General features: G+C 49.6%; 1 protein-coding gene across 1 annotated transcript in view; it reads right to left on the reverse strand.

Moving 5' to 3' along the window:
- The window catches only part of SLC2A9 (solute carrier family 2 member 9), a 208,545-nt gene extending 186,300 nt beyond the window's left edge, over positions 1-22,245 (reverse strand). The window contains exons 1-2 of the mRNA XM_068975521.1: positions 22,183-22,245; positions 13,033-13,131 (exon numbers count right to left, since the gene is read on the reverse strand). Coding sequence (XP_068831622.1) covers positions 13,033-13,131; positions 22,183-22,245 — 162 coding nt within the window. The remainder of the gene's footprint in view (positions 1-13,032; positions 13,132-22,182) is intronic.
- Positions 22,246-22,728: the final 483 nt, after the last annotated feature.

The following is a 22,728-nucleotide window of genomic DNA, read 5'->3' on the forward strand; positions in this document are numbered from 1 at the left end:
GGCGCTGCTTTGGGAGTCTCTGCAGACGCTTATTTCAATTTGGGGAAACTGGAGAACGGATGCATCTGCAGAGGGCTGGAGAAGCCTGACAGAGTTGCCCCCTGTGGAAACGCGTCTCCAACGGTCCCTGAAAGCTGGTTTAAAAGCGACGCCTTTAGCAATTAAACACTTGTCTTTGGGTGTGAATTCAGCCAAAACCAAGATGAAAGGCCGCCCCAAAGCACATGTGAGAGCAGAAGCCACGTGATGAGGCTTGTTGAGCTAATTCACTGCATGACTCATTCAAGATTCATGGAGTATGTTGGCAGGGACTGGTAGTGCCCAGTACAGAGCAGGTGCTGAGATGAGTGTGTGTGTGTCTTAAATTGAGTTTCTGCTATGGGCCGGGCATCATACAATAATAAAAATAGGGAACCTGTACAGCACATTCTCCACGTGCCATGCACTAGTCTAAAAACTGGAAACACATAACCCGTCCCCTCGGCAACCCTCTGAGACTGGTCCTGTGTTCTGACTTGTATCCTGGGCAGATGAACCTGAGGTACAGCCACGGGACTCTCCCAAGGTCCCATTATGGTCAGGACTCAAATCTAGGCAGCGAAACTCCAGAGCCCACCTCCTAACCATGACTCTCTCCCTGTTCTTAGTCTGGAAAACACAAAGATGATCCCATCAATACCCCCAGGTACACGTGGAAAGACTGAACCGGGGGAGAGGTGCGGATGTGGCACCAACACTGGCTGACTGCTAAGTGTGATTCAGTCCGTATACCTCCCCCTTGGCTCACCTGGAGCCATTCTGTGACGTTTCATCAGAGCCGAGAACTTTGGGGTGAGGCATGCATCTGAAAGCTGCTCTGAATCCGCTGGGACTGCAGAGCCTGCCCGAGCTCACAGCATCTACCCTCTTCCTATTCCTGCCTACACTGCCATACCACATGCCTCAGTCCCTTGAATCTGGGGGTGTGTGGTGGGGGGGGGGGTTGATAAGACCATTTGTCACCAAAGATGTGAGATGTTAAGAGTTCCTGGACCTTCTCCTCACTCACTTCCTTTTCCTGCAGGCTGGACAGGCACAGAGGACCCCCTGCAGAGGCCTCTGAACATCTCAGGGATGGGGGAGCCACTCAGTAGAAGGAACCTGGGCCCCAGGGTGTCTGCATGGAGCAGAGCACCCCTGCTCACCTTCTTGGGTGGCAACAGGGCTGGGAAATTAACTCTCATTGTGTTCAGCCACCAAGATTAAGGGGTTGTGTGTCACCGCAGCTGGTTTACCTGAATGCAATCAACCTGACCCCCAAGCCCAGGCCTTGACAATGACCATGATATGAGGCTTTAAGAAAGAGGGTGTTCAGTTCAGTTCAGTTGCTCAGTCCTGTCCTACTCTTTGTGACCCTATGGACTGCCGCACGCCAGGCCTCCCTGTCCATCACCAACTCCCAGAGTTTTCTCAAACTCATGTCTATCAAGTCGGTGATGCCATCCAGCCATCTCATCCTCTGTCGTCCCCTTCTCCTCCTGCCCTCAATCCCTCCCAGCATCAGGGTCTTTTCTTTTCCAGTGAGTCAACTCTTTGGATAAGGTGGCCAAAGTATTGGAGTTTCAGCTTTAGCATCAGTCCTTCCAATGAAATCCCAGGACTGAGCTCCTGTAGGATGGACTGATTGGATCTCCTTGAAGTCCAAGGGACTCTCAAGAGTCTTCAACACCAAAGTTCGAAAGCATCAATTCTTTGGCACTCAGCTTTCTTTATATAGTCCAACTCTCACATCCATACATGACCACTGGAAAAACTATAGCTTTGACTAGACAGACTTCTGTTGGCAAAGTAATGTCTGTGCTTTTTAAAATGCTGTCTAGGTTGGTCATAGCTTTTCATCCAAAGGAGCAAGCATCTTTTAATTTTATGGCTGCAGTCACCATCTGCAGTGATTTTGGAGCCGAAGAAAATAAAGTCTGACACTGTTTCTGTTGTTTCCCCATGTATTTGCCATGATGTAATGGGACCGCATGCCATGATCTTGGTTTTCTGAATGTTGAATTGTAAGCCAGCTTTTTCACTCTCCTCTTTCACTTTCCTCAAGAGGCTCTTTAGTTCTTCATTTTCTGCCATAAAGGTGGTGTCATCTGCATATCTGAGGTTATTGATATTTCTCCCAGCAATCTTTATTCCAGCTTGTGCTTCATCCAGCCCAGAATTTCACATGATGTACTCTGCACATAAGTTAAATAAGCAGGGGTGACAATATACAGCCTTGACCTACTCCTTCCCCTATTTGGAACCAGTCTGTTGCTCAATGTACAGTTCTAACTGTTGCTTCTTGACCTGCACACAGATTTCTCAGGAGGCAGGTCAGATGATCTGGTATTCCCATCTCTTTCAGAATTTTCTTAAAATTTTTATTGAAATAGTTTGTTGTGATCCACACAGTCAAAGGCTTTGGCATAGTCAATAAAGCAGAAATAGATGTTTTTCTGGAACTCTCTTGCTTTTTCCATGATCCAGCAGATGTTAGCAATTTGATCTCTGGTTCCTCTGCCTTTTCTAAAACCAGCTGGAACATCTGCAAGTTCACGGTTCACGTATTGCTGAAGCCTGGCTTCAGAATTTTGAGCATTACTTTACTAGCGTGTGAGATGAGTGCAATTGTGTGGTAATTTGAGCATTCTTTGGCATTGCCTTTCTTTGGGATTGGAATGAAAACTGACCTTTTCCAGTCCTGTGGCCACTGCTGAATTTTCCAAATTTGCTGGCATATTGAGTGCAGCACTTTCACAGCATCATCTTTTAGGATTTGAAATAGCTCAACTGGAATTCCATCACCTCCACTAGCTTTGTTCATAGTGATGCTTCCTAAGGCCCACTTGACTTCCCATTCCAGGATGTCTGGCTCTAGGTGAGTGATCACACCATCATAGTTATCTCGGTCATGAAGATCATTTTTGTATAGGTCTTCTGTGTATTCTTGCCACCTCTTCTTAATAATTTTTTTCTGACAAATGTGGTCCACTGGAAAAGGGAATGGCAAACCACTTCAGTATTCTTGCCTTGAGAATCCCATGAACAGTATGAAGAAGAAAGAGGGAAGATTTAGGCAAAATCATGAAGGGTGGCTAGGTGTGGCAATATGGGCCTTTGACTAGAGATTTCCTTTTATGTTTTGGGGAACCCGTAAGACTCTATTTGAAAGAAGAAATCTGCAAGAAAATGTAGTTTTAAGATTGCCATATTAGCTAATCTCTAGGCTCATTTCGAGCCATCTCATTCACGGAGTCCATCTTTTACTTTTCCATTGGACCTACTTCCGAGAAACCCATTCTTGTGTCTTTTATTAGGACATTCTTCCCTGATGGCTCAGACAGTAAAGAACCTGCCTGCCAATGCAGGAGATCCCTGGGTTTGATCCCTGGGTTGGGAAGATCCCCTGGAGAAGAAAATGGCAACCCACTCCAGTATTCCTGCCTGGAGGTACGTGAGGTCCCAAAGAGTCAGACATGTCTGAGCGACTAACGCTTTTTTGCTTTTCTACTTCCTCCTACCAGGGCCCAGGTTCCCACCCTGTCTTCTAGAGACAGGTTCTGCAGTCCCTGCCTTCGAGGAGCTGGAGATCTATTGTGGACATAAGAGCCAAATAAGCAAGCACTTACAACATGGAGTGGGAAGACCCATGATATCAGGAAGCTGAGAAGGGCTATCACCACTCAGCCAGGTCACTCAGATCAGGGACACGAAGAACGAGAGTGGGGGGTGTGGTTAGATGACTGTAGATGGCAGTTCTCAAAGGTGGAGAAGCTGATGGCCTGGGTGACATAGAGACATTGTAAAGGGGTCAGTGGAGTGCGAAGGTGGCCCGGCAGCTGGGGACAGATTGGAGAACTAGGCAGACGTGGTTGGAAGCTGACTGCCAGCCCAAGGGGTCCATGCTTCATCCTGTAGGTGTTGAAGAGCAGTTGAAGGATTTGAACTTGGAACTGAGATCCTCACTTGTGTTGCAGAACAGTCATCGTAGGCGTGGTGTGAGACTCAGAAAGTTTAGCCTGGAGGTGGCTGGACCAGTCAGGAGGCTCCTGAACTGTTAAGAGATGATGAGTCTAATAGAAACAGTTTATAAACTCACCAAAGTGAAAGTGAAAGTGAAGTCACTCAGTTGTGTCCGACTCTTTGTGACCCCGTGGACTGTAGCCCACCAGGCTCCTCCGTCCATGGGATTCTCCAGGCAAGAATACTGGAGTGGGCTGCCATTTCCTTCTCCAGGGAATCTTCCCGACCCAGGGATCGAACCCAGGTCTCCCGCATTGCAGGCAGACGCTTTAACCTCTGAGCCACCAGGGAAGCCCTATAAACTCACCAAGGAATATTTATATCATGACCAGCACTGACTAGAGCCCAAACTGAAGAGAAATAAATAGAGGCCACAGGGTTAAAGGAACAGAGACTCAACAAAGAGCTGAGAAGTCGTGGGTTCGGACTCACTTGCACTGTTCAGTCCTCTGTGACGTCCAGCAAGTGACTCTGTCTGTGAGGGCCAGGTTCTCAGTGGTTAAAGGCCCTGGAATCCATTCCATCCAGCTCTCAGCTTGGCCACTTTTCTGCTGGGTGATCTTGAGCAAGTCACTCAATCTCTCTGTGCCTTTGGCCCCTCATCTATGAAATCATTTTCCTCCCTAAAGAGTTACCATGAGGATTTAATGTGAAGACAGACATAAAGGATAATGCTGGATCCACAAGAATTACAAATTTAAAAAAAAACAAGCTGGGGTGACTGGCGGGGGTAGGGGGTTTTGACATCATTGTTTCCGCCCTGTGAAAGAAGGGTTCTAGACTTGTTTACTTCTCAGGTCTACGAAGCCATGAATAATTTACCACTATCTCCCCAGCCAGCAGCACAGGGGCCAAGCTTTGGCAACTAATTGAACCGTGCAATGCCCAGCCACAGGGACTGCCATAGAACAGCTCCAAAGGACGACAGGAAATTGCCAGACAATGGGAGGCAAATTACCTTTAGCCTGTTTTACGATATTAATGTTCCTGCCTGATTCATAGAGGTTGTTGTTAATCCATGTCAAATTTTTCTCAGGAGGGCTATAACAATACTCATACATAGAACCCTTGGGTGGATGGGCCAGAGTACACACACTGTTGCATCACAGAGCAGGTCATGCTAGTTAACTCCTTAGGGATTTGCAGAGACAGCCCCACACTACTGAACACGCCGGCACCGGGAGGAAAACAGTACAGAAGTCTTTACAGACCAGGCTCTTGGAAGGGAAGACCACTCCAGACAAAATTATGCCAGCTCAGCGGCGCCACCTAGTGTCCCCCGAACAGCAGAACTAAGACAGGGCGCTGCTGCTGCTGCTGCTGCTGCTGCTGCTGCTGCTAAGTCGCTTCAGTCATGTCTGACTCTGTGCGACCCCATAGATGGCAGCCTACCAGGCTCCTCCATCCCTGGCATTCTCCAGGCAAGAATACTGGAGTGGGTTACCATTTCCTCCTCCAATTCATGCATGCATGCTAAGTCGTGTCCAACTCTATGCGACCCCATGGACAGCAGCCCACCAGGCTCCTCCATCCACAGGATTCTCCTGGCAAGAACACTGGAGAATACTGGTTGCCATTTCCTTCTTCAAAGACAGAGTGTGCTCAGTTGCTAATCTGTGCAGAATTCTTTGTGACCCCATCGACTGTAGCCCACCAGGCTCCTCTGTCCATGGGATTTTTCCAGGCAAGAATACCAGAGTGGGTTGCCACTTTCTTCTCCAGGGGGAGATCTTCCCAACCCAGGGATTGAACTCTCGTCTCCTGTGTCTCCTGCATTGGCAGGTGGATATTTTCTGCCACCTGTGCAGAAAAAGTGAACATGTCTGGCCTGAGACTTCTGGCCTCTGAAAGGCCTGCTTGCTAGGTGAGTCCTGGGCTGGCCTTGGGGAACTTGGATCTGGGGAGGGAACACACCATTCCTAGAAGTGAGAAGAAGGGCTCCTGGGACTTAAAGTGTGCCAACAGTGTGGTCTGTGCTTCTTTTCCGGGAGTCAGGAATTGTGTACGTGTCTCAAGGAGGTGACTCTGTGACTGACCCCTGATAAACGCCCTGAATCCTGAGTCTCTGATGAGCTTCCCTGAAGGAAGACTGCTCACAGAGGTGTCATAGCTTGCTGCTGGGGAAATTAAGGGCATCCGGCCCATGTCCACAGGAGACGACCCTGGTCTCCTCTGCACTTCACCCCAGGCACCTAACTCCTCGGTCAATTTTGCTCTGCATCCTTTTGCTGTAATAAATCAATCATGAATAAGCCTCGTGGTGAGTCTTATGGGCCCTTCTAGCAAATGATGAAGACTAGGGTGGCCTTGGGGACCCCAACCCATCTCCAGGGCCCTTAGGAAAGGATCCAGCTCCCTCTTGACTTAATATTCACTTTGCAGCTCTGGGGTGTCTTCTTTTCTTCCTACTGTGAGATTCTCCTGGAGGAGTCTGAGCAACTGAGGAGTGAGGGAGAGACCTCTGTACTTCTCGACATCTGAGAATATTTAGCCCACTCAGCCGGCTTTCAGAACGAACACTGAGCGTGATGAAAGAGGACACAGTAATTGCAAGCGATCATCGGAGAGGAAGGCCTCCAGAATTTTCTGGGTTCCTCCCTCAACTACCTTGGTAATGAGGAAGGTGGCCCAACCCTTGGGTTTAATTATATAGAGCACAAAGAAAGAAAGTTTCACTTTCTATGTGGCCCAAGGCAGGAGCTGAGAGAAGAATATGTGCTTCCAAATATCCCTCTTATTAAAAAAAAAAATTGATCTGGAGTCTGTCTGCTGCTGGAACATTCTTTTGAGGGATTGCATAGCTATGCTAAGGGCTTCCCTGGTGGCTCAGATGGTAAAGAATCCGCCTGCAATGCAGGAGACCCAGGTTTGATCCCTGGGTCAGGAAGATCCCCTGAAGAAGGGAATGGCTACCCACTCTAGTATTCTTGCCTGGGAAATCCCATGGACAGAAGAGCTGGCAGGCTACAGTCCATGGGGTTGCAAGGAGTCCAACACAAATGAGTGACTCACACACACACACACACACACACGGAGCTGTGTTTGCAGGAGGACAGTGCATTTACGCAGACCTTCACTCAGATAACATTTCCTAGTCCTCTCTGTGTGCCCTCTGTTTGGCTGGAGTGAAAATGGTGAGTTCTTTCATTACTCTTCAAATTGCTTATGGCTGCTGAAAATCAGTCTTGAGGCAGCAGGGGATTGCAAAGGACACCCTGATTCAACCCAAGTGCGAGGTGATGGTTTTGAGCACCAATTACTGAATAACTTATTTGTAGAACAACCCAGGTTTGCAGCTGTAACAATCCTGCAGGAAGGACTGGGTGGGGATGAGTGGTCCCTAGCATGATGGCTAGAGTTAGTGCTCAATAAATCTCAGTGTTTTTCTCCTGCAAGGCAGAAAGAGAATGTTTCCAGTTTTATCTGCCAGGGTTTGTTCATACCAGTTATGTCATCCAATCTCTTCCATCCTGACTCCCTGCCTTGCCGGGCTGGCTGTCGCTGGGTTCCCTCTGTCTGGCTACAGCAGCCAGGGCGCCCACCCCTGGAAGCAGAGCTGCTCTGAGCTGGGAATATGGTCCTTTGCCCATTAGGCTCAACAAAGGCATTTTCTCCCAGAGGAGCTTTATGAAATGAAAAGATTTTGACTCAAAGAGGCAGGCATCTGAGCTCCCATAATCTGGGGACCCCAGGAGTGGCACCCACAGTGTGGAATATTCAGACATCAACACCCCAGGCCTGGAAAGGCCCCCTCCTCCTGTCAGCCAGCAGCTCGGCCGGCTCTGATTAAAAGCAAAAATGACTCAGAGATCCCAGATTAAACAGTGCAGCAGCATCTTGTACTAGAGGAAAATGGAGAGCAATCTAAGAGGCCCGCTCTGGGAAGGTGGAACAGCCATGGGACGCAGCAATACACAGCTGTTAGCAATCCTGGCCATGGGGAGTACTCAGTAATGCAGAAAAAATGCTTACAAAATAAATATTGAGCTCCCAAAGAGGATATAAAATGCATATGTGGCTTATCTCTGGGGAAATAAGAAAAGGGAGATTTAGACAAAGTCTTAAAAGTGGCCTTTGGGTGGGGCTGAGATTGTGACTCCCCATTGGCTGAGTGGCCTTGAGTCAGTTACCCCATATCTCTTCCTGCCCCCCAGGCTCCCTGTCTTGTAAAATGAGGTTACTGTTACAATCTCTAGGGCTTCCAAGGTGACGCTAGTGGTAAAGAACCTGTCTGCCAAAGCGGGAGACATAAGAGATGAGGGTTCCACCCTTGGGTCTGGAAGATCCCCTGGAGGAGGGCATGGCGACCCACTCCAGAATTCTTGCCTGGGGAATCCCATGGACAGGGGAGCCTGGTGGGCTGCAGTCCATGGGGTTGCAAAGTGTCAGACATGAAAGAAGCAATGGAGCGCGCATGCATGCATGTCACGATATCTGCCATGAAGGCTGATGTCCAAATAAGAGATTCAGTTCCTGCTTCATAGAAGGGGAATCGTAGCAGCAATACTATGGTTGAATTATTGAACTTGTGCTATTTGTTTTTCCTAATAGCAGCCTGTTTTGCTTGCATAACTAGTGAGACAGGATGAGACAAAAGGAAAAGAGAAAAAAGGAGAAAGCAACAATGAGATTCCCAAATCAGAGGAAATGCTGGTCCATGATGAAATTAATCAGATGCCTATCTCATCACAATAATGGCCAGTTGTTTCTGAAATGATAAGATGCGCTGGTTTCTCCTGTAATCTTAGCCTTCTCCCACCAAGAGGTGGAGCCCCACTCTCCTCTGCCTCCACTGGTCCTGATCCACCCGGATGTCTGTAACAAGCTCTATACCCATCAGCGCTCCTGTTTAATAATTTTCCCTGTTAAAGACCTCAGAACACACAGAGGCATCCCATGATGTGCCCTGCTTTTCTGAGAGCAAGGGGGCCTCCAGAACAGCGGCTTTAAAATGGCAGCCTGGGGTGGGATTAATTGAAAGGACCACGACTTGCTTCTGCTTCTCTGTCTGCTGGCTCATTGGCATCTTTGCCTGGGCCGGCATTTAACATCTGCCGCTAACTGGGATGGCTCTGCTCTTGGAGAGAGAGGTGATGATTTTACTCCTTATTACCGCATGTTTACCTGCCCTTAGGGAAGGACTGGGGAGAGGAAAGTGATAAATTACACCACTGCTGCTGGGAAAGGTATGATGAATCAAATTAACTGTTCTGCGGAAGCCCTGGGCTTAAATACTGACCCTAGGGCAGGGCAGGGGTGTGAGCTTCTGTACCCCCTCCCTAGAAAAGAACAAATGTCACCAACTCAGAAATCACTGGAAAGGTGACTCATTCATTATTAAAGCCAGACCACTCACTGTTATTTTTGTGGAGGCTGGCGTTGTTTCAACTGAGTCCTAGTTTATGTGGCTTGGGAGTAGGAGGGCCAATAAATTAGACCCCCTTGACAAAGCAAAGTTCTCATTTTTTTTTTTCTTTCTCATTCTCTCATTTAACAAACTTTTTTCCAGTATTTTTATGCTTAGAATATACTTTGTAGGATATCCATTGTATACATAAAATGTGAAAGCACGCATGTTCAGTTGTGTCCGACTCTTTGTGACCTCATGGACTGTAGCCCGCCAGGCTCCTCTGTCCAAGGGATTCTCCAGGCAAGAATACTGGAGTGGGTTGCCATTTCCTTCTCCAGGGGCTCTTCCCAACCCAGATATCTCCCAGAGGCATTGATAGCCAGATCCTTTACCCCTGTGCCATCTGAGAAACCCATACATACAATATACAGTTGTATAATTAAGAATGAACCAGCAGACAGAGACATCAGCAGACATTCATATGCAGGCTTTCGTGGGGACATAAGTGTTCAGTTTATTTTGGTAGATACCAAAAAGGATGATTTCTGGATTGTATGGCTATTTATAGCAGCTTTATTCATAATTGCCAAAGCTTGGATGTAATCAAGATGTCCTTCAGCAGGTGAGTGGCTAAATAAACTAAGGTACATCCAGACACAGAAGCTTTCTTTGTGACTCAGCGGGAAAGAATCTGCCTGCAATGCAGGAGATGCAAAAGACGTGGGTTCGATCCCTGGGTCAGGAAGATCCCCTGGAAGAGGAAATGGCAACTCACTTCAAGACACTTGCTCCTTGGCAGGAAAGCTATGACAAACCTAACCACTGTATAAAAAAAGCAGAGACATCACTTTGCTGATAAATGTCCATATAGTCAAAACTATGGTTTTTCCAGTAGTCATGTATGGAGGTGAGGGTTGGACCATAGAGAAGGCTGAGCGCCAAATAATTGATGCTTTCAAATTATGTTGCTGGAGAAGACTCTTGAGAATCACTTGGACTGCAAGAAGATCAAATCAGTCAATCTTAAAGGAAATCAACCCTGAATAATTCATTGAAAGAACTGATGCTGAAGCTGAAGCTCCAATACTTTGGTCCCCTGATGGGAAGAGCTTACTCATTGGAAAAGACCCCAATGCTGGGAAAGATTGAGGGCAGAAGGAGAAGGGGATAAGAGAGGATGAGATGGTTGGATGGCATCACTGACTGTATGGATATGCATTTGGGCCAACTCTGGGAGAGAGTGAAGGACAGGGAAGCCTGGTGTGCTGCAGTCCCTGGGGTCGAAAAGAGTCGGACATGACTTAGCAACTAAACAACATCCAGACAATGGAATATTATTTGGAGCCAAAAACAAATGAGCTTTCAAGCCATGAATAGACATGGAGGAAACTTTAATGCACATTATTAAGTAAAAGAAGCCAACCTGAATCTATTTCATGAGTCCAAATATGTGACATTCTGGAAAGGACAAAATTACTGACATACCTTGAGGATACTTTGACTTTGGTTCCAAAGTCTCGCAATCAAGTGAATATCACAATTAAGTGAGTCACATGAATTTTTGGTTTCCGAGCAGGTGTAAAAGTTCCATTTACATTACACTATAGTCAAAGTGTGTAATAACGTGGTCTTTTAAAACAATCTAGATATCTTAATTAAAAAATACTTTCCTGCTAAGAAAATGCTAACTAGCATCTGAGTCTTCAGCAAACTGGGGTCTTTTTGCTGGTGGAGGGTCTTGCCTTCATGTTGATGGCTGGTGACTGATCACGGTGATGGTTGTTGAAGGCTGGGATGGCTGTGACAATTTCTTCAAATAAGAGAATGATGAAATTTATTGCATTGATTGCCTCATCCTTTTGTGAATGATTTCTCCATAGTATGCAAAGCTGTCTGATAGCATTTTACCCACAGCAGAACTTCTTTCAACATTGGCATCAATCCTCTCAATCCCTGCCATTGCTTTAACAACTAAATTTATGTAATACAGTCTTCACAGCGTCTTCACTAGGAGTAGATTCCATCTCAGGGAACCACTTACTTTTGCTCAGCCATGAGAAGCAACTATTCCTTTGTGAAAGTTCTATCCTGAGATGGCAGCAATTCAGTCTTCAGGCTCCGAGCTTCCCATGTGGCACTAATGGCAAAGAACCTGCCTGCCAATGTAGGGGACATGAGACTAGGGTCCGATCTCTGGGTCATGTCAGACTCTTTGCAGCCCCATGGACTGTCGCCTTCCAGGCGCCTCTCTCCACGGAATTTTCCAAGCAAGAATACTGGAGTGGGTAGCCATTTCTTTCTCCAGGGGATCTTCCGGACCCAGGGGTAGAACCCGAGTCTCCTGCATCTCCTGTGCTGGCAGGTGGATTCTTTACCACTCCATCACCTGGGAAGCCCAAGGAAATAAAAAAGTGCAAATCCCCAATGCTCTTAAAGACAAATACGGACAAATCAGACCCCCATCTCAGGATGACATCACAATGACAAAATCAAAGCCAGCGTTCGGAGAAGCCATCTAGTCCTGGCTTTGCAAACCATTTTCAGTATCAGAATCAAATTTTCAAATGAGCTGACAGAGCCCCAAACATAAAAGAGTTAACAGAGTGAAAAAACAGTGCTTTTCTGCACAGATGGAGGCTGGATCCCTGAGGCATGTCTGCAAAGTCAGGGCTCCTGGGATCCCTTTGAGATGCACTGATTCGGCCTCCCCTTCTGTTTTGCACACAGCATGCTAGGCCCCCAAACAAGGAGAAGCCTTACAAACACCCGGCGAAGTCCATAGCCTGCACTCTATCTGTCTCCTTAGCTCATGCCCTTACACTCTCCAAAATACATCCTGGGCTCCAACTGTATCAGACCTGTATTTCTGCAAATGTTTTATATCTCAGGCTTCCGTGCCTTTGCTCCACAGTCAACATGCAGCTCTGATATCACCTCCTCCAGGAAGTCTTCCTGTCCCACCACCCTTGACCCATCCATTTTACCCTAGGGATGGAGGTTGGTCAAGTAGAAGCCAGCACCTCCAGGAATAGGTAGAACCTAAACCTAACAGCCTAGGTGGGTGCAAACCAAACTTTCAAGTGCAAACCAGCAGAGTGGTGTTGGGAGGGCCTGGGGAACCGCACCTAACGACCTGATTTCAGAAGAAAACAAGAGCCAGTGAGGCATCTTAAACCAACAGATGCCCAAGTGGCCTCTAGCTGTGATTAAAAGCCATAAACACAGACAAGAAAAAGAAAAAACAGATCAGGGAAATGTTTCTATGCCCAAGATCCCTCCGTGAGCCTCTCATTCCGTGTTCCTTGCCCCGGAATAAGACCCTTAGGATTGGACCCTGGGACCTCCCACGACCCGGCTCCTTTCCCTACACTCTCCCAGGACCCTCCAGGAGCAAGGAACTGATCCCACGCAGGGCCATCATCCTCTGTTTCTGTATCTCCCACCTCTCCCTCGAGCGCGGGGACTGCTCTCCCTTCCTCTAACCCGCCCCTCACCCCAGTGTCCAGCCGGTGTCTGGCACAGAATCGGCCCGCAAAGGTTTGCAGAATGGGGTACCATCCAAACGTTTGTGGTAACATCCGGTTTTCCGCGTGGCCGCAGCGCCCTCTGCCGGGCGCCTCTCGCGGCCGCGGGGCACTCACCGGAGTCGGGGCGTTCACCACCGAGAGGTTGTACCCGTAGAGGAAGGAGGAGCCGAAGGCGCCCACGAGAGATGCCACGATCAATGAGCAGGACCAGTCCTGGGAAAGGAGAGCAAAGCACGTCAGAGGGGGGCAGTCGGCGCTCGGAGGGCACAGCCAGGGGCCCGCAGGACGCAGGTGGGCTGTCCTCTTCCCTGGGGAGGATTCCCAGGGTAAGGATGCCAGCTGTCCAGGAGGGGCTCCCGGCCGGGACCGGTCCAGGTGGGCGTGGCCAGTCCAGGGAGTTCAGTTTGCCTTCGGTCCCCCCCTCACCGACCCCCCCCCGCCCCCCCCCCCCCCGCCACACGACTGCCCCCTTTGTCGAGCTGCAAGAGATCTGTGCAACGCAGACCTAACGTCCTTTCGCAGGTGCTATTAGCAGCAACAACCCCGTGATTTTAGCAGAATCTGGCCAGTCTCTGACTCATCTCCGAGGTAAAAAGCAAAGCCAGGCTAAGCTGCCAGCGGCAGCAGCTGGGTTCTCGCTAAAACCCACGGGCCAGACATCTGTTCTCAGCCCTTTCTGGGAATTCTCCCACAGACTCAGGATCAGTACATTTTATCTTGATTTTACAGGTGAGGAAACAGAGGCACAGAGTGAAGGAAAGTTACTTGGCTCAAAATAGCCTGGAGTTAAAACTCCCCTCTGGGTCCTCTCCACTATTCTATGCAAAACAAAGAACTCTCTCACCCAGAAAAAACATTTACATTAAGGTTGATTCGGACCCAGCCTCTGACCATCTCCAGAATTCCTTGCTCCAGCCGCTTAAGAGATAACTAATCCCAACAACCTTGGAGAAAAAACTGGCCCCCTTAAGACAGTAGATTTCCACATATGTATCCATATATACTTACTCTTATCTTGGGTCAGTGCAGCAGCTCACTAATCTGACTGCTGCCCCATCTCGCCTCATTAAAGGTGATCTGTTCCTGTAAAGTGCCAGTCTGGTTCTGTTTTCCGAACCTTGCCTTCTCTAACTCCCTTACCCTACACAGAGCAGTCCCTGGTGGTGTCTTGGATGGAGACCAGAGCCCACCCAGGTGGTCGGGCTCCAGCCCCCGCTGCAGCACCCACTGCACCACACTGCCTCCTCCTCTCCTGGGGGCAGCGTCTCAGGGCTAACGCTGCTGACGGCCCCAGGAGGCACACCCATCCACACGTGCTCTGTTCCAGGCTGAGCTGTCCACCTACAGGCTGGTGTGAGCACCTTAGGAAAGGACCTGCAGAGAGAGAGAGACAGGGCTTGGCCTGGAGGACCAAGCATCTGTCTCCATGTAATCCTGCCCGCTGGACCCATCCGTGGATGGCCAGAGCCATCACGGGACTGGGAGTACAAGCAGCTGGGCCCCTTGGCAAAGGCTGGCCAGAAGGCAGGGGCTGGAGGTAGGAAGGTGTTGCCATCCTAACCTGGCCAGGAAAGTGTGGACCACTTGTCAGATAGGGGGAACCCGGTGCTCTGGGAAGGCACTTTCTCTCCATCATTTTTCGTGTGTGTGTGTCTGTGTGCTTCTGTGTGTGTCCTCTAAGTGCTGGACCCTGACAAAGCTCCAGGGTTGCAGCAGTAGAAGTGATATTAATAGATGAGGTCCACGGTTTAGGGAAGGGGATAAATCAAACACTGACCAGAAAAGGAAGCTAGACTCTGACAGCCCGCTCCCTGCTTGGCCCACCTTGGCAGCCTCCTCCAGCACCGGCTCCAGTGCCGGACCGCTTCAGCATGGCTGTGGGAGCTGTCCAGGGTCTTGACCTTTCTGGGCCTCAGCTTGCCCAGCTGTAAAATGGGCAAATTGTAGCCCACAGCTGTAAATTGTAGCCACAGCTGTATAGACTTGTGGCTGTGCAGCTGCCCAGGGATGCTGAGGGGTGTGTGCACATAGCCAGTGCTCTGAACGGCTGTTCACTCTGTTTTCTCTCTCTGCTCCTTCTGACCAAGCTGTGCAGAATCGCTGTTGGCCAAGCTACATGCCAACGTCTCTCACCCTGGTTAAAGCCTCCGGGCCCCCTGAAATCCTCGCTTCTGGAGACCTTCATATCTAAGACCCATTGAAAGTTGCCCTGAAAATCCCACCTCCTCATTTTCACTTTTCTATCAATTTTGTCTGACCCCCGTCTCTGCCAGTTTCAATTGTGTGAACTCAGACCAGTGATATAGCTCCTCTGTGACTCAAAGTCCTCATCTGTGAAATGGGGATGTTAAAAGACCTGTGATGGAGTCCAAGCAGACCAAGAAGACAGCAGACAAATGTCTCAAAACAACCATCTTATCAGGGTCTGGATGCCTGGCTCTTTTCTAGAACAGAGATGGGGGGCGGGGCAGTTGTGAGGAAACAAAGTAAAAAGATCATTAATCTTGCAATATCTCCTAGAATGATCAGTCTCTGGCAGGGGCTGTGTTAGCTTTTTCCTTTCTGCAGTGTTCTAAACAAAGGCGCTCGAACAGTTTGGCAGAGGGACAGGGTTCTCTGAGGCAGGCCCTTATGTATGACCGTAATAACAAAACCCATGAAAAGCAAGTTAAAGAAACAGTTCCAAAACGGAGTCAGAATTGGCCCTTCCCTGCAACAGACCCACTGCATGGGATATTCTGCAGAAGAAAGAAGTTACAGTAGGTGTCCAGGGGTAGGTACCCTGAGTATCAACAGCAGAGGCTGGATAGTTGGTTTGGGTCTTACTTTTTGAGGGTGGGGGTCTTGCTTCCAGGCCCCAAACCTGCTGAGAACGTGCTCTGTAAATGCTGGTGATTGGACAGAGGCCAGAGGAGGATTTACGGACCATAGAGATGGAGGTTGGCAAGTGTGGGGTCAGAGTACTCTCTGCAGTAAGAGGAGCAGGAACTGAATGGGATGCACTGATGGAACAGAATCACTTTTGGACACAGGCCCGTCCTCCATCGCCTTTCGTTTTTTTTATTATTATTGTTTATTTATTTTTTATTTTTTTTTTACTTTAATTTACTTTACAATACTGTATTGGTTTTGCCATACATCAACATATCCACCACGGGTGTACATGAGTTCCCAATCCTGAACCCCTCCCCCACCTCCCTCCCCGTACTGGGTCATCCCAGTGCACCAGCCCCAAGCATCCTGTATCCTGCATCGAACCTAGACTGGCGATTCAGTTCTTACATGATGTTATACATGTTTCAATGCCATTCTCCCAAATCATCCCACCCTCTCCCTCTCCCACAGAGTCCAAAAGTCTGTTCTATACCTCCGTGTCTCTTTTGCTGTCTTGCATACAGGGTTATCGTTACCATCTTTCTAAATACCATATATATGTGTTACTATGCTGTATTGGTGTTTTTCTTTCTGGCTTACTTCACTCTATAATCGGCTCCAGTTTCATCCAGCTCATTAGAACTGATTCAAATGTATTCTTTTTAATGGCTGAGTAATACTCCATTGTGTATATGTACCACAGCTTTCTTATCCATTCATCTGCTGATGGACATATAAACAAGGTGAAAAGACAGCCTTCGGAACGGGAGAAAATAATAGCAAATAAAGTAACTGATAAACAACTAATTGCCTTTCGTTTTTAAACTCATCCTCTGGGGCTCAGCTCAGATGTTGTTCCTTTTGAGCCCTGGGCTGTGCGGGCCCCTGGGCTTCTCTCACTCCTAGCCTTGGTCATTACGTCCTTGTCTGCACACATCGGAGGGCAGAGAAACGCAGGTGAGAGCCCTGTCCCCCAGATCCCCCACCCCTGCATGCCCGCCAGTTCTCAGCACCCACCCCAAGGTGGGGATGGAGACGATGGGAGGGGATAGCGCAGCGCACATGATGAGCGCAGGTCTCTGCGTGGCCTCATTGCCTGAGCACAGCCACGCTGCCGCAAGAAGCTGGCGGGAGCCCAGGGAGCTGCGACCTCAGAGCTGGAGCCCCGCAGCCAACGTCACAGGGTCCAGGAGCCAGAAGTCAAGACCAGAGGCTTTTCAGGAAGGCGGAGGGAGCCCTCCGTGGCCCGGACAGAGGCCAGGTGCTGCGTTTACCTTTCTTCTCCTCCTGCCCAGCATCACAGTCCTCGGATGGGCACGCTCGTGAGGCCCTTGGTGGCTGTGGCTAAGGGGAGCTGAGCCCATGTCCTGTATGGTGAAGACCCGCCCGCTGGCCCTCCCCGCAGCTGGCTCAGCCGAAGCACCTCCGGGAGGGACTCTACCGGGCCATCTCCCTGAATCAGGAGGCAGAGTCCACGGAGGGAGGGCAAGGGGGCGCTGAACAGGAAATGCGGCAATTGTATCTTTTCTGAACAGGAAATGGGCAATAAAAATTTTCCCCCATTCACAGGTCTTCACCACAGCAGCTGGAGAGCCCTGAAAAGGAAATTTCTCTTCCCAGAAATCACCACCCTGTGTACCTGATTCTTCTATTAAAAAAAAAAAAAAAAGAAATTGCATAGTGTGAATTTTCATTTGGGGCAAAATGAGGACTGCAGCCCAGGAGACAGCACCTCAGATAGCTCTGAGAGCCTGCTCCAAAGAGACGGTGGGGGAAGGTGAATATGATTTGGGTGAAGGGGTTGGTTTAGTCGCTAAGACTCTTGCGACCCCATGGACTGTAGCCCACCACACTCCTCTGTCCATGGGATTTTCCAGGCAAGAATGCTGGAGTGGATTGCCATTTCCTCCTCCAGGGGATCTTCCCGACCCAGGAATCGAACCCTGGTCTCTTGCACTGCAGGCAGATTCTTTACCAACTGAGCTATGAGGGAAGCCTAGTGGTTTTAAAGAAAAGGCAGAGTAACCGGAGATCAAATTGCAAGCATCTGCTAGATCATCAAAAAAGCAAGAGAGTTCTAGAAAAACATCTAGTTCTGCTTTATTGACTATGCCACAGCCTTTGACTGTGTGGATCACAATAAACTGTTGAAAATGCTGAAAGAGATGGGACTATCAGACCACCTGGGTGAAGGAGAGTTCATGCAATCAAGCACTTAGCTTGGCAAAAGTTTTCTGCTAGTCACGAAGAGCAGATGTCACCACGAAGGGATGAAGTGCTTTTCTAGATATGAAGAGATGGAAGAATTGAGCTCATAGTATCAGCTCCTGAAGATATCTAACTATCTGAAGACCTGCCCTGCCAGTTTCCCCAGAGCACAGAGTGCCCCAATTCCCTATCTCCATCCTGAACTCCCTTCAGGGGATGTTGAACATCAGCAGTTGCAGGAGCTGAAGATTTAATCTTTGCAGAGGTGGATGAACGTGAAAGTGAAAGGGGCTCAATCATGAAAAGTCGCTCAGTTGTGTCTGACTCTTTGCGACCCCATGGACTGTCCATGGAATTCTCCAGGCCAGAATACTGGAATGGGTAGCCTCTCCCTTCTCCAGGGGATCTTCCCAACCCAGGGATCGAACCGAGGTCTCCCACATTGCAGGCGGGCAGAGGTAGAAGGCAAGTGCCAATCTGAAGTTGACACTCTCTCTGGTGTCTTCTTCTTTCCCCTCTTAAGGCCAGCATGCTGGGAGGAGAGCAACTGGCATGAACCCAGAGCAAAATCTCCCTGAGGCCTGGGACAGACAGATTACTGGCTATCAGAGAAGCCTGGCAGGGTTTCAACCGTGGCTCCACCGCTATTTAGCTGTGTGTCCTTAGGCAAGTTGATATGCTTCTCTGAGCTACCACATTTACCAGTGCAAAATGGGAGCTTGATCCCGCCCTGATGATCCTGCAGAGTTATTCTGAGACTCAAATAGAAAACGCACAGTCCTGAGCAACATATTGGAGATCAAGACGGGCTGCCCTGTAGCTCTAGAACAAGCGGGGAAGTTGTGGGTTTGGAAAAAAAGAATTTGCCACCGGCTGTTACTCTGCCCTGCTCATTCAGGCAGGCTGGCTCAGGGAAAGCATTAAGGAGGCAAGACCCCTCATGCACACCAGGATGCCATGCGAATTAACTCCCTGTACGGCTGAACTGCTCGGATGTCAGAGAAGGGCCTTAAATCATGTCTAGGACATGCCTTGGCCATTTGCGCCCAGACCAGAGACCAGGTGCAGAGGCTGGCAGAATGATGGCAGGCTCAGGAAACAGAGGACCCCTAGAAGGCCAGGGTGTCTGCAAATCCACAAAAGAGAGACCCGAAGACGGCAAGCTGGGTATAATAGAAAATGCATGATGAAATAAAAGCTATGGATCACGGCAGAATTTCTGGGAGCGTGGATTGTCAAGTGCACATAAGCACATCCAGCTCTGGGGATGCAGATCAGTGGGAAGGGAGCTGCTCAGTGGGGAACGGAAACTTCCAAAAGGAAAAAGCCAGCCCTGAATAATTAGGCTGGGTATCTACCGAGTGCATGAATCATTCAGTCCAATATTCATTCTGCATATCAGTCATGCAGGGAGGCCTCTGGGAGAATCGGCTGTTCCTGAAATCAGTTTTCAGCCAGTTGGCCAGTTCCCCTCACAGAGCCGGGTCCAGAGCAGGGTTCTAACAGGGAAGCTCTCGATTGTGACATCACATCCAAGAGCTGAGGATTCCCCTGGGAAACACAGAGGAGGCACTGAGGCAATCTGGGGCTGACCCAGGAAGACTTCCTGGAAGAGGTGATTCCAGAGCAGACTCTTATAGGATGAGTAAGCCAGGGGAATAATGCAGGCAGAGAAGGGCGTGGGGTGAGAGGGCAGAGCCAGTCCTGCAGACATAGATGCCTGGGGGTGTGGGGAGAAGCAAAATAATTGAGTGAGTTGGGGCCTAAAGTGTGGGAGGGGCAGCATGGCTATTTCACTGTGCAGAGAGGAACCCGCTCTGTGGTCCCGTGGGGTATCTTCTTCATCATCTCATTTCCTCCTCCACCCACTCCTTGTCTAAGGCCTTTCCACGTAACCACCCTGGTCTTCTCATCTTTAACCGGGGCTGGGGGGGCGGGGTCTCCCTGATCTTGCTAAAACTCAAATTGGCCTTTTTCATTTAAAATTGTTCCATGTCCCCCATGGTGGTTGAAAACACTAAAGGCCCGACCACCCAAAGGGGCTGCAGACTGGAGGTGGGGAGAGGGGGTGGGGGGGGGGGTGGAGGGTGGGACAGCCTTCCAGCAGCTGCCCTGACCCTGCGCTGCACGAGGGGCTCTCCCAGAAACCCGGACTGGACACCACTCAGTGGAACAAAAGAAACTTGTAGGAAGTCACTTCTCCTTTTTAGTTGTGCAGCCTGGAGGCGGTGCTTAGCCTGAAGAGTTCTTCTTATTGGTGAAACTGACTGTCAGTTGTTGTCTCCCCCCAGCCCTCCTGCAAAGCAGCCCAGAGGTGAGCAGTGATGTCATACACCTGAGATGGGAGCCCAACTGTTCTGGCTCAAGTTCCAGGCTGGGCTCGCCTGTTAAGAAGCCTGGCCTTGGGGTTAACCCTGCTTTCTTCCTTCAGGCAAATGGGGGTGGGTCTTGGATTTCCAGGGGGCACCCCAGAGCACTCCAAGGTGAGAAAACAGAGAGCTCCATTCTTTTGAAAGCCTGGATGAGCCTGATGAGAGCTGCTCTCTCTGCTTGCCACAGCTCAGCGGGTTAACCCCCCGCCCCACCCCCGACAGTGGTGCCTAAAGGATCGCCTGGCTTTGGGTCTCAGCCCTGCTTCTGACAACCTGTGAGTTCTTGGGCAAGTTTCTCAGCCTCTCTGGCACGGTGTCCTCATCTGTCAAATGCGCCTGATGATGGTGCCACCGCCTTAGACTTGCTAAGATTTGAGGAGTTTGTGCATGGAGAACGCTAAAAACACTGGAACCTAAAACAGCACCTGGTCTACAGCTAAGCACACAATGAGTATTCATCATTGTTTTTCATATCCCCCTGTCCCCTCAGTGAGCTATTTCTGGGCCCAGTGCTCTCGTTCTCATCCTTTTCTCAACAAAGGACACGGTGAGCATTCCCTGTAGAAAGGTCCCCCCTGAGTCCCCCTGTCCCCAACCTCCTGTCGGTGTTCACAGCAGCAGAAAAAAGGCCTGGGGCCAGTGGGGTGCAGCTGGATCACTGCCAAGGCCAGTTTCCCCGCTTGAGTACCACGCCTCTGTGATGAGCACCATCCAGTGAGGCTCCGGTGAACCAGATGACAGCTAACCGGGGCTCCCCGTTAACCATCTCCCAAGACACATCTACACTGCTCTGCCCTCTGCCAACTGTTCCCACCTGCAACACCACCCGCCATCCCACCAGGCTCAGGAGGATCCACTAGGCTGACGCCTCAGACACCACAGGCAAGAACAGAAATCTCCAAATCTGATGCCAGCCCCCCAGCCACATGGTCTGTGGCCTACGCTCCCGGACAGGTCCTAAGGCAATTCACTCTATCGAGGATGTGGCCGGGGCTTCCCTAGTGGCTCAGATGGTAAAGCATCCACCTGCAATTCAGGAGACCTGGGTTCGATCCCTGGGTCGGGAATGTCCTCTGGAGAAGAAAATGCCTACCCTCTCCAGTATTCTTGCCTGGAGAGTCTCAAGGACAGAGGAGCCTTGGTGGGCTACAGCCCATGGGGTGTCAAAGAGTCAGACATCACTGGAGTGACTTAGCATGCACACACGCAGTACAGTTGTAACCCAAATCCCTAGCACAAAAGAAGTGGGAAACCATACAGCTTTTCTGGAGTTTGAAAATATGTCTCTAGAGCTGGTGTTGGACAGGGAAGCCCGGTGTGCTGCAGTCCGTGGGGTCGCAAAGAGTCGGACACGACTGAGTGACTGAACTGAGCTGAACATCATAGTGTATGCATGTGAATCCCCGTCTCCCAGTTCATCCCGCCATCTCTCTTCTCCCCCTGGTATCCACACTTTTGTCCTCTGCATCTGTGTCTCTATTGGAAAAGAATATTTTAAAAAATGTGTCTCTATGCATAACTGAATCACTTTGCCGTAGAGCAAAAATTAGCACAACATCGTGAATCAGCGATACTTCAATTTTTACAAAACAATTTTTTAAAAGAAGCATGTGGTCATAGCCCAGCATTCCTGGGTGTGCCGGGCCTGTGCTGACACTCATACCCTCCTCCACACACACACCTTTTACCAGTGCCCCTAATTTTGCTCATCCTTCAGTGCTCAGCGCCCTCGCCACCGCCCCCCAGGAGGGACCACCTTGGGGTCACCTGAACACTCCTGCCAGGGAGACATAAGGGAACCAGGACTGACCAGTTTCTTTTTCTCCAAGTCGCTTCCTTTGTTATCTGCTGAGTCTTTTTCCCTGAGCTTCATGGTTCCTTGTCAGCCTTTAGACTGGGCTTTTTTGTTCCTGAAAAAGAGAAAAAAAGGGAGAAGTGGTTAGACAGACTCTGGCTGTCGCAGATGAGGAACCCAGGGGAGGAGGCCGTGGTGAGGATGCCAGGGTGGTGGGCCCAGCTTCCCCAGAGTCCCGGGCGCCTCTGTTCCTCTCTGGCCTGTTTCTCCATTTACGAGACGGTCGGGTTGGACCACTGCTGTGTTTTCCCACCCCTGCCACATCGCTGATCAAGTACTGGCCCCTCCCCAGGACATCCTCATTTGCAAGGTCCTCTTATGATGGGGCATGTTTTGGAAACCCTAGACTTTCTGTCCTTACGATGTGAAAATAAAAGTAGCATAAATTCAAAGTGCAATGTCGCCTGTCAAATTGACACGATTACCAAACAATTAGCACAATTGTAGAAGCTTCCCAGGTGGCGCTAGTGGTACAGAACCCGCCTGCCAGTGTAGGAGGCA

The sequence above is a fragment of the Capricornis sumatraensis genome, chromosome 7 (assembly GCF_032405125.1).
Source record: "Capricornis sumatraensis isolate serow.1 chromosome 7, serow.2, whole genome shotgun sequence".
Taxonomy (NCBI): domain Eukaryota; kingdom Metazoa; phylum Chordata; class Mammalia; order Artiodactyla; family Bovidae; genus Capricornis; species Capricornis sumatraensis.